Source organism: Delphinapterus leucas, chromosome 15, assembly GCF_059928025.1.
Source record: "Delphinapterus leucas isolate spDelLeu-1000000601 "Yukka" chromosome 15, BTC_Dleu_Yukka2, whole genome shotgun sequence".
In the NCBI taxonomy this organism is placed as follows: domain Eukaryota; kingdom Metazoa; phylum Chordata; class Mammalia; order Artiodactyla; family Monodontidae; genus Delphinapterus; species Delphinapterus leucas.
In genome coordinates, this window is record NC_143143.1 from 35,177,761 (window position 1) to 35,189,449 (window position 11,689).

An 11,689-nucleotide genomic window follows, 5' to 3' on the forward strand; every position below is an offset into this window, starting at 1 on the left:
TTTCCTGTCTAGTCTTTTATCCCCATATGCACAGTTTTTCTGTGCTATGACTGTATGTGTATTTATATGCTGTGTAACTCCTGGCCCGTCCCTGGGAGAGGGAGGGTACAGAGGGGCAGGGCGGAGGAGCCCACCAGCAATGGTGCTGGGCAGGTCTGCGTCCTGGAACAGTGTCCCTTGCCGCCCAGTATTGGAATGCTCACAGAGTGAGGTAGCCCTTGGCTGCCTGCTAGCTTAGCTGTCTCAGACTTTGCACCAGGACTGTCATCAGAGCTGGGCAGGAAGGGGCATTTGTGCCATCCTGTCTCTGAGGCTGTGCCAGCCCTGCCTTCCATGGAAAGCAGTGGCAGGCTCCCCATTTCTGTTAAGAGTTCTTCAAGTTCTTCCAGCCTTGGGGCACAGCTGTGTGGGCGCAGCCAGGGCCAGATCTCTGTCTCACTAGGGGCTGGGCATGTGGGGCAGGAGGCAGGGTGGACCCAGTGCGGCTCCCTCGTGCCTGCTCCCCTGCTTCACCCCAGAGCCCATCTTCCTTCAGATTTGGGTCCACCTTTGTGTCTCTTCTGCCCCTTACAGTTAGAAAAAGATGGAAATATTGGGCATTTGACAGCAGTTTTCAGTGCGTGGAATGCCTGAGATTCCAGGGTCCACCTTTCTTTTATAAAATGCTTATTACCTCATAGGACACATTAGATCCCTTCTGTATTTGGAGAATGTTACTCCTTAAAATACCAGACTACACTGAAAGAGGTGGATTCTGTGACCTCAACCCCCAAGAAGTCCTCTCATCTGCTTGTGCTGGACTTTGCAGGACTGCAGACCACACGGTTGGGAAACCACTTGGAAGACCGAGTCAACAAGTTTTTGCGGCGACAGAATCATCCTGAAGCCGGGGAGGTGTTTGTCCGTGTAGTGGCCAGCTCAGACAAGACGGTGGAAGTCAAGCCCGGGATGAAGTCACGGTTTGTGTGCAGACGTTCCAGTGGGCACCCCATGTGGTTAACCAGAGCCTAGCTTTCTGGCAAAGCTTTAGAGTTTGCATAATTTGAAAGCTTTTCATTAGTTAGCATGTAGCCACCCTTCTGTCAGTATCCCACATTCATCAGGGGAGGTGGAATTCCTTTCTGAGTGAAGCAGTGTCACAAAGAATGGGGTCAAGACTCCGAGCTGCCTGGGCCAGTGGTCAGAAGGGGCGACCTCGCCTCCAGCTTCTCTGCACTGAGCGGGTTTACGGCAGCAGGCCTCGTCTGTAAAGCACTTTGTAAATGGTAGTGATGCTTGCAAACATCAGGCTCTTTTATTTCAGGTTTGTGGATTCTGGGGAAATGTCTGAATCTTTCCCGTATCGAACCAAAGCACTCTTTGCCTTTGAGGAAATTGATGGAGTGGACGTGTGCTTCTTTGGGATGCATGTCCAAGAGTATGGCTCTGATTGCCCCCCTCCAAACACAAGGTAATCCTCTAGCTCCTTTGGGGTGCATGTCACGTGTTGTGCTAGCGACCAAGGCTCTAAACATCTTAGAGAACTACTAGTTACTTTCGTTAGTTCGTTTTCTGCTAAGCCAGTGGGAAGTGAAGAGTTTTGATGACTGTAGAGTGCTTTGTGTTGTAAGCACACATGGGTTTTGATCTTGGTCTTGCTGTTGCCCCTGTCTTACCTGGGGCAGGTAAACCTATGGAGAAGGGGGTGGGGACTGCTGCACAGGCCAGGCTTCTCTTCACCTATGAAAATGTCACACCTCTCCTGAGAGTTATTTCATGTTCAGTCAAGAATCTGGGTGAGAAGGAGTTAGAAGTGGCTTTTCCTAATTTGCCCTGATCTCTCCACGGTTCCCCATGGTGAGTGATGGCATTGCTTCTTAGTTCAGTGACGAAATTGAATTCTGTTTTATTGATTGGTAGCAGAGCTTGGTGATGGCAGATTTCTTATGTCCTGTTTGTGGCCAGTGTAAATGCTATCAAAACAGAATTTATTTCTGGAGCTGTTTTTAGATGCTGCTGTTTGGTTTCAAGTTTGGGAGATAACCTGAACTTTCAATTAATTTCTTTCTCACCCTGCCCCCCAGGCGTGTGTACATATCTTATCTGGACAGTATTCATTTCTTCCGACCGAGATGCCTCCGAACAGCTGTTTACCATGAGATCCTTATTGGATATTTAGAGTACGTGAAGAAATTGGGGTGAGTTTAATTCAAATTATTCAGAACTATTAAAAACTCCATTTTTAATTTTCACTGTGTATTTTGTGAAATAACACAAGTATTTCTTAAGGTTTTTTGTGTTTCTATTTTGATGTCCTTAAATGGATTCAGGGGTCTCCAGAGCACCCTTCCAGCCAGATGCTCTGTTGGGCCACTTGGGTCTGGGGCTCCCAGCACAGCTCATGTGCTTTCCCTGCCTCCTGTGTTTTTCTCACATTCTAGTCTGTTTTTTTAAAACTTTATTGAGGCATATTTTATGTATCATACAATTCACCTACTTCAGGTGTACATTCAGTGATTTTTAGTAACTTTACCAAGTAATGCAGCTGTCGCGGTAAATCAGCTTCAGAACATTCTCATCCCCCCAACCCCTGTTACGATCCCTGCACCCATTTGCTGTTCATCCCTTTTGGACCCCTGCCCCCAGTGACTACTAATCTCCTTTTTGTCTCCATAAATGTGCCTTTTCTGGACGGTTCATAGAAGCGGAATCCTACCAGATGTGGTCTCTTGTGTCTGACTTCTTTTCCTGTCTCTCTTCTTACATTCTAGATAACATTTCTTTCCCAAATTTGGAAGAGAGATGTTTGATTGAAGTGTCTTGAGCAGAATGAATGAGATCTATTTTGTCTTTAACCCCTTAGAAAGAAATACTCAACTTCCTTTCCAATGTGCAGGAGAAAGTAGATAGGAAATTCAGTGCGTCCACCCTGGGGACAAGCCGTCTGATACGCCTGACGCGTTGCCGTCTTCCCAGGCTCTCTCCTGTGTCACAGGTTCCCTTGCAGCCTTAGCCCCTGCCTGACATGCACACCGAAGAGGGAGGCACCGTTGGGCCAATTTCCAGCCTGCGTTTGCACTCTGTAGAGATTTGGCTTTACCCTAACCCCCTTCCCCAGCACAATGGTTTGGAACCTCTCTTAGGCCTCTCACATGTTCTGCCAGAAGCATTTTGTAATTTCTTTTTTGTTGTTTTTCTTCATAGTTATTTCTGTCCTTGCTTTGGTCCGTGTTCCTCAGCTGTTACTCCTCAAAGGCAGGGATGATTTCGCTCACTGCTTCTGTCTGAATTGTGTGTATGTCCTGCAGGTATGTAACAGGACACATCTGGGCCTGTCCCCCAAGTGAAGGAGACGACTACATCTTCCATTGCCACCCCCCAGATCAAAAAATCCCCAAGCCAAAGCGCCTGCAGGAGTGGTACAAGAAGATGCTGGACAAGGCCTTTGCCGAGCGCATCATCCATGACTATAAGGTGCCCACACGGCGGGGGCGGGGGGGGCTCCTCACCACTGACTCCCACATCTTCACGTGTCTCCCTCTGTGCTCACATGTGTTAGAATTATATCTACTTATGATTATTGGAAAGCAAAAATTTAAATTTTTTAAAATCACAAACTAAGAAGCAACTTCTCTGCTGTCTGTCAAGATTTGCAGTCGGCAGTCCAAGAGAAGTGGTGGCAGATCTTGTGAAACCATGCGCCTCAGGAGTGTGCGGTCCCCTCTCCATGTCGTGGCCCCAAGCCCCCTCCCCAGAGTGTTGCCCAGCCCCCCTCGTCTCACCACTGTGCTTATTCACTTTCCAGGACATTTTCAAACAAGCAACTGAAGACAGGCTCACCAGTGCCAAGGAACTGCCTTATTTCGAGGGTGACTTCTGGCCTAACGTGTTGGAGGAGAGCATTAAGGAGCTGGAACAGGAGGAAGAAGAGAGGAAGAAGGAGGAGAGCACCGCGGCCAGTGAGACCCCGGAGGTAAAGCCCAAGGGCCCCAGCGCATGTGCTAAAGGCTGCGCTCCAGCAGGTCAGGGAGTGAGTGTGGGCTGCTCGTTTCTCAAGACATGGCCTCCTTTGTCTGTGGTGGTGTTTTCATACATAACCTCACGGTGTTACCGCCCACCACAGGGCAGGCCTGGGCCTGGGGGCACAGCCCACACTGGGTGCTGGGCGAACTGGAGACACATCACCTACTAGGTGGACAGAGGGGCTTGCTCTGGCATCTCTGGGCAGGACAGCGGGGCTGAGACACAGCAAGATGAGAGAGGAAGGCACCCTGCCAGGGAGCCCAGAAGAGGTGCCGGAGATAGAGATGGAGACGGGTGTCATGATCAGGAACCAGTCAGTTCACCTTAGAAATGACTTGAGGAGGAGACGCTTGTTTGCCAGGCCTCATTCACTCTCCTTGTTGTAAACTGCCCCCCACTCTTCACTGGGTGTTCATGCGTCTGTGCACTCTCTGGTCACTGCGCCCCTGCCATGTGCGGGCACCATCCTGAGGGGTGCAGTGGGAACTAAAGAGGCCTCCATCCCTGCCCTCAAGGGGCGTGTGTCCTAGTGTGTGGTGCATGCTGAGATGGTGTAGAACAGACACGAGGGAAGAGGGCAGATGCAGCACCTTTGGGAGGGCCTGTCTGGGGAGGTGGCATCTGAGCAGAGACTGACTGGTGAGAGGAACCCAGAAGATCCAGGCGGAGGAGCCTCCAGCAGAAGGAGGAGGGTGTCAGAGTCCAAGTCGGGAGCAAGTGTGCTGTGTTTCACATGTTCAAGGAAGAGATGATGGTGGTTTAGTTGGATTCGTAGCTGTCGGCAGTGAGCAGCGTATGATGTGTTTTGAGAGTAACAGCCTCAGAGCTTAGGGCACATCTTTGTGGTGTATGAGGAAGATCCTGGATCGAGGCTGCCTGCTGGGTCTGGGGCCTTAGAATTGAGTCAGTGTTGCTGCGTCTCCCTGAAGGGGAGAAGGAAGGGAGAGCACACTTGGGGGAAGAAGTCAAGAATTGGCTGCAGATGTGTTAATCTTGAGATGCCTGTTACCACCCGTGCAGGCCTGGGGCCCCCAGGAGGGCTTGGGGCTGCATGTGGAGCCAGCATCCAGAGCCAGGGGTCTAGGGTGGAATGTCTGCATGGCTGCTTCATGCCAGGCAGCATGTGCTTTAGGGTGTGTCCTTTTTGCAAGACAGCATCCCTAGCCCCTTCCAAAATGGAGAAAGCGTGGGTGAGGATGTGACAAGTACTTATGTCACAGGTGGGTCCCGAGGAGAGGTCGAGGGCTGTGGTCATCGTTCTCTGCCTGCCTTTTGCTGGACCTCCCTGGAGGCAGGACCCGTCATCCCCTGGAACATTGGGTGATTTAGGGCTGGAGATGCTGCTCCTCAGGGACTGGAGAGATGCCGGCAGGTCCCTCCCTCAAGCTGACCTGGAAGGGTGGGCTGGATTTCAGTGGAAACTTGGAGTGCCTGTGGGAGAAAGACCACAGCCGATTAATGAAGCCAGGTTCCTCTGCCTCTGCCGGACGGACACCCAGGCACAGGAGGTGGCCTGAGTCAGCACTGGCATCCAAGGCTCAGGGGTTGCTGGGAGGAGAGTCTGTGCTGCTGGCCGAGCTGCCACAGAGGGGCTCTGAGGGGGACACAGCCCTGGCTGTGTGCCCGTCGAGGAGGAGTGCCTGCCTCCAGCCAGTAGAAAACATAGGACCAGGAGAAACGGCTTCCACCCCCTCAGTGGTTAGATCCAACTAGCATCCCAGGTGTGTTCTTCCCTCCAGCCTCCACGTGATGTGCGGCTGTTGTGGCACAGGCAGTGCTTGCTTTATGTTTGTCACCACTGTACCCATTCGGTCCTGGCCAAGTCCGGGCCCTGCTTCCATACTCATCTCCTTCCCCTTAGCGGTTTCCTCTGAAGGCAGCAGTGTTGACAGCCACTCACACGGCCTGCGCAGGCAGGTAGGGGTCTGCTCGGCGGTCTCCTGCCTCAGCCCCAGCTCCCTGGAGCCCCCGCAGCAGGAACTGGTGGCCTCCCTGCTGGACATTGGAGCAGGATGCTAGGCAGGGCCGACAGCTCTGAGTCTTATTGCAGGGCAGCCAGGGCGACAGCAAGAACGCCAAGAAAAAGAACAACAAGAAAACCAACAAGAATAAAAGCAGCATCAGCCGAGCCAACAAGAAAAAGCCCAGCATGCCCAACGTGTCCAACGACTTGTCCCAGAAGCTCTATGCCACGATGGAGAAGCACAAAGAGGTGGGGGTGGGCGGGGTGGGGTGGGGGCGGACCAAGTGCAGGGGGAGGAGGCCTGGCCTGGCGACACCACACTGCTTGTCACCACTGCTTGTCACCAGCGCAGTTCAGCCCCAGGGACAGCAGGAGTCGGCTCGGTCCTTCTCTCTGCGGGGCTGACGCTGCTCCTCCCTGCTGTCCCCCAGGTCTTCTTTGTGATCCACCTCCACGCTGGGCCCGTCATCAACACGCTGCCCCCCATCGTCGACCCCGACCCCCTGCTCAGCTGTGACCTCATGGACGGGCGGGACGCCTTCCTCACGCTGGCCCGGGACAAGCATTGGGAGTTCTCCTCCCTGCGGCGCTCCAAGTGGTCCACGCTGTGCATGCTGGTGGAGCTGCACACCCAGGGCCAGGACCGCTTCGTCTACACCTGCAATGAGTGCAAGCACCACGTGGAGACGCGCTGGCACTGCACCGTGTGCGAGGTGAGCACGGGGCACCTGCCCGCGCAGGGCTGCCGGTAGAGTTGGCGAGGCCCACGGCGCTCTCAGGCTGTGCGTGTGTATTTCAGGGCAACTGTTAGACAGTTGGCGTTTTCTGGGGAGAAAATGACCAGATGAATGCTCATCTGTCCACTCCACTAGTCCACTGTTGGTTTTGAGATTGTGTTTTGGGGTTCACGAATGAGAGGGTTTCTCTCGATGTTGGTGGGGTTCCTGCGCTGTGCCTGTTATGGGGCTTAGCGCCAGCCATCCAGGGCAAGAAGCAGCCGGTGTCTGCTCACGAGGCAGCCTGGTCCCAACCTGGTCCCAATGGCATGTGTCTGGGTTGTGGGGGGGAGCTGGTCTTCAGGGGATGGAGGGAAGCCAGTGAGCTTCCCTGGGAGACATTTGTGCTGACCTTTCCAGGATGCGGAGATGATCACAAGGCACTTTGTTATTTTATTTGTTGTGTTTCGTTAACACCAGCTCTGTGTCAGGCACACGCATAGGCCTCTCGGTGCAGGGTGGGAGGGCAGAGAGAAGAGAGCACGGCAGTGCTTTGGTTCCATTGGGATTCTGACTGGTTCCTCTTCTGGTGCTCCCAGTCTAGGCTTGCCAAGAGGTTGGGATTTCCTGCTGTTGTCAGGCTGGGTCCCTTTGGTCAGGGGTCTTGAGCCCCTCTTCCCTTGTCCTGGTGGATCCCGTGGTCAGACCACACTGGCACCCCCTCTGCAGGGGACTCGGCCTGTCCCTGGCACAGACGGGTCACTCGCACGGGGTGTCACATGCTCTGCCTCCCCCCGCAGATAGTCAGACTCCTCTCTTGCCCAGTCCTCACCTTGCTGGTGTCAACGCCTAGATAGTCCCCATAGTTGAGTGCTCCACAACAGCAGCTCTGTGCTCTTTGGGGGCAGAGGGGGCCTCTATGATGCCCTCGTCTCTCTGCCACTCTCTCCAGCTTCCTTTTGTCCTCTCTCTTATTTCCCACTGTGGGGATTTTCACGTCCTTGCTGTGAGAAGGTTAGCAGTCCTGGTCACAGGGCTCATCCTCCAAATCTAGTGCTTTGTGGTCTCCGTCTCCAGGTGCAGCTTTTAGAAACCTGGGGAGGGGGCATTATGTTGCCATGGTGCGAGCCCAGGGCCTTCCTCCTGGTAAAGGCCTCTCAGCCCCAGTGCCCGCCCTCCGGCTGCCCAGCAGGGCTCTGGGGATGCACCGAGGGCACCCGCAGCAGCCCCAGAGCGTAGGGGCCCCAGCCTCAGGGTGCTCACGAAGCCACACACGCTGCGAGCTAGCAGGTTGGGAGAAGGCAGAGGGGCCCCCAGAAGAGGGCAAGTAGGTGGACCGGTGTCTCTGGAATTTCTGGGCTGTGGAGTGTTCCCGGGAGTGAAGGTTCTGGGGAGCAGACATGTTTGGCATCTGTGAGCCTCGTGGGGATGGGGGGGGAGCTGGTGGTCAGGGCCGCGTGCTGATGCTGGCTTGTCCCTTGTCCTCACCCGCAGGACTATGACCTCTGCATCAACTGCTACAACACGAAGAGCCACACCCACAAGATGGTGAAGTGGGGGCTGGGCCTGGACGACGAGGGCAGCAGCCAGGGTGAGCCACAGTCCAAGAGCCCCCAAGAGTCACGGCGCCTGAGCATCCAGCGCTGCATCCAGTCCCTGGTGCACGCCTGTCAGTGCCGCAACGCCAACTGCTCACTGCCGTCCTGCCAGAAGATGAAGCGGGTGGTGCAGCACACCAAGGGTTGCAAGCGCAAGACCAACGGCGGCTGCCCAGTGTGCAAGCAGCTCATTGCCCTCTGCTGCTACCACGCCAAACACTGCCAAGAAAACAAGTGCCCCGTGCCCTTCTGCCTCAACATCAAACACAAGCTCCGCCAGCAGCAGATCCAGCACCGCCTGCAGCAGGCCCAGCTCATGCGCCGGCGGATGGCCACCATGAACACCCGCAACGTGCCTCAGCAGAGCCTACCTTCCCCTACCTCAGCACCACCCGGGACCCCCACGCAGCAGCCCAGCACGCCCCAGACGCCACAGCCCCCCGCCCAGCCGCAGCCCTCGCCCGTGAACATGTCACCAGCCGGCTTCCCCAGTGTGGCCCGGACTCAGCCCCCCACAACGGTGTCCACCGGGAAGCCCACCAACCAGGTGCCAGCCCCACCACCCCCCGCCCAGCCCCCACCCGCGGCAGTGGAGGCGGCCCGGCAGATCGAGCGGGAGGCCCAGCAGCAGCAGCACCTGTACCGGGTGAACATCAACAACGGCATGCCCCCAGGGCGCACGGGCATGGTGACCCCGGTGAGCCAGATGGCCCCCGTGGGCCTGAACGTGCCCCGACCCAACCAGGTCAGCGGGCCCGTCGTGCCCAACCTGCCACCTGGGCAGTGGCAGCAGGCGCCCATCCCCCAGCAGCAGCCGATGCCAGGCATGCCGAGACCCGTGATGTCCATGCAGGCCCAGCCGGCCGTGGCCGGGCCACGGATGCCCAGCGTGCAACCGCCCCGGAGCATCTCGCCCGGCGCCCTGCAGGACCTGCTTCGGACCCTGAAGTCCCCCAGCTCCCCACAGCAGCAGCAGCAGGTGCTCAACATCCTCAAGTCCAATCCTCAGCTGATGGCAGCTTTCATTAAACAACGCACGGCCAAGTACGTGGCCAGTCAGCCCGGCCTGCAGCCCCAACCTGGCCTGCAGCCCCAGCCCGGCCTGCAGCCCCAGCCCGGCTTGCACCAGCAGCCCAGCCTGCAGAACCTGAATGCCATGCAAGCCGGCGGGCCACGGCCCGGTGTGCCTCCTCAGCAGCCGGCGATGGGCGGCCTGAACCCCCAGGGCCAGGCCCTGAACATCATGAACCCGGGGCACAACCCCAGCATGGCAAGTATGAACCCACAGTACAGAGAGATGCTGCGAAGGCAGCTCCTGCAGCAGCAGCAGCAGCAGCAGCAGCAACAGCAGCAGCAGCAGCAGCAGGGCAGTGCCGGCATGGCCGGGGGCATGGCGGGGCACGGCCAGTTCCAGCAGCCTCAGGGACCCGGAGGCTACCCCGCGGCCATGCAACAGCAGCGGATGCAGCAGCACCTCCCCATCCAGGGCAGCTCCATGGGCCAGATGGCAGCCCAGATGGGACAGCTCAGCCAGATGGGGCAGCCTGGGCTGGGCTCAGACAGCACGCCCAACATCCAGCAGGCCCTGCAACAGCGGATTCTGCAGCAGCAGCAGATGAAGCAGCAGATCGGGTCCCCGGGCCAGCCGAACCCCATGAGCCCCCAGCAGCACATGCTCTCAGGACAGCCGCAGGCCTCGCACCTCCCCGGCCAGCAGATGGCCACGTCCCTCAGTAGCCAGGTGCGGTCTCCGGCCCCTGTCCAGTCTCCACGGCCCCAGTCCCAGCCTCCACATTCCAGCCCGTCGCCACGGATACAGCCCCAGCCTTCACCACACCACGTCTCGCCCCAGACTGGTTCCCCCCACCCAGGACTTGCAGTCACCATGGCCAGCTCCATAGATCAGGGACACTTGGGGAACCCCGAACAGAATGCAATGCTCCCCCAGCTGAACACCCCCAACAGGAGTGCGTTGTCCAATGAGCTGTCCCTGGTCGGCGACACCACGGGAGACACCCTAGAAAAGTTTGTGGAGGGTTTGTAGCATTGTGAGAGCATCACTTGTTTTTTTTTCCCTTTCATGTTCTTGGACCTTTTGTACTGAAATCCAGGCATCTGGGCTCTTTTTATTCCTAGATGGAACTGCTACTTCCAAGCCGTGGAAGGGTAGATTGCTGTTTAAAGAAACAATACAAAGAATATATTTTTTTGTTAAAAACCAGTTGATTTAAATATCTGGTCTCTCTCTCTCTTTTTTTTTTTCGTTTTTTGTTTTTTGTTTTGGGGGGAGGGGGGTTTTGTTTGGATTCTTTTTGTCGTCATTGCTGGTGACTCATGCCTTTTTTTAACGGGAAAAACAAGTTCATTATATTCATATTTTTTATTTGTATTTTCAAGACTTTAAACATTTATGTTTAAAAGTGAGAAGAAAAATAATATTCAGAAACTGATTCCTGAAATAATGCAAGCTTATAATGTATCCCGATAACTTTCTGACGTTGCGGGAAGATTTTTTCTATAGTGAACTCTGTGGGCGTCTCCAAGTATTACCCGTGGATGATAGGAATTGGCTCCTGAGCGCACACACGTACACACCCACACACACATCTATCTATACATACTGGCTTAAGCCAAACTCTTGTCTTGCAGATGTAGAAATTGTTGCTTTGTTTCTCTGATAAAACTGGTTTTAGACAAAAAATAGGGATGATCACTCTCTTAGACCATGCTAATGTTAATAGAGAAGAAGCATTCTTTTCTTTCTTCTATGTGAAACTTGAAATGAGGAAAAGCAATTCTAGTGTAAATCATGCAAGCGCTATAATTACTATAAATAAGAAAATTCAAGAAGTTTCAATCACTGTATAGAATGGTAAAGTACCAACTCATTTCTTATATCATATTGTTAAATAAACTGTGTGCAACAGACAAAAAGGGTGGTCCTTGAATTCATGTACATGGTGTTAACACTTCGTGTTCCAGCTCTTTTGTTATGAAAATGCTGTTTTCAACATTGTATTTGGACTATGCATGTGTTTTTTTCCCCCATTGTATATAAAGTACCGCTTAAAATTGATATAAATTACTGAAGTTTTTAACATGTATTCTGTTCTTTAAGATCCCTGTAAGAATGTTTAAGGTTTTTATTTATTTATATATATTTTTGGAGTCTGTTCTTTGTAAGACATGATTCTGATTGTTTGCTCACAGAGGAGAGGTGGGGGCCGCGGTCCTGGTGGCCGGGGGCGGGGGGTGGGGGAGGCAGCTGGGCTCAGCCAAGGCCTGGAGGGCCCTCCTTTGCTGCTCATGGAAGAACCTCACCCAGAGCCGGGGACACAAGTGGCCCTGAAACAGCACTTTGTCGCCTGTCCACACTCCCCATCTTAGCCACCCCCACCCCATCCCCGCTC

At 54.5% G+C, this 11,689-nt stretch overlaps 1 protein-coding gene across 10 annotated transcripts in view; it reads left to right on the top strand.

Moving 5' to 3' along the window:
• The window catches only part of CREBBP (CREB binding lysine acetyltransferase), a 131,353-nt gene extending 119,970 nt beyond the window's left edge, over window positions 1-11,383 (top strand). For 9 of the 10 annotated variants that reach the window (XM_089896243.1, XM_089896242.1, XM_089896241.1 and 6 more), the window contains 8 exons: window positions 809-959; window positions 1,304-1,450; window positions 2,064-2,177; window positions 3,288-3,453; window positions 3,785-3,952; window positions 6,053-6,214; window positions 6,397-6,678; window positions 8,176-11,383. In XM_089896243.1, coding sequence (XP_089752369.1) covers window positions 809-959; window positions 1,304-1,450; window positions 2,064-2,177; window positions 3,288-3,453; window positions 3,785-3,952; window positions 6,053-6,214; window positions 6,397-6,678; window positions 8,176-10,323 — 3,338 coding nt within the window. In that variant the 3' untranslated portion in view covers window positions 10,324-11,383. The remainder of the gene's footprint in view (window positions 1-808; window positions 960-1,303; window positions 1,451-2,063; window positions 2,178-3,287; window positions 3,454-3,784; window positions 3,953-6,052; window positions 6,215-6,396; window positions 6,679-8,175) is intronic. The other variant, XM_089896245.1, reaches the window with a different exon arrangement.
• Window positions 11,384-11,689: the final 306 nt, after the last annotated feature.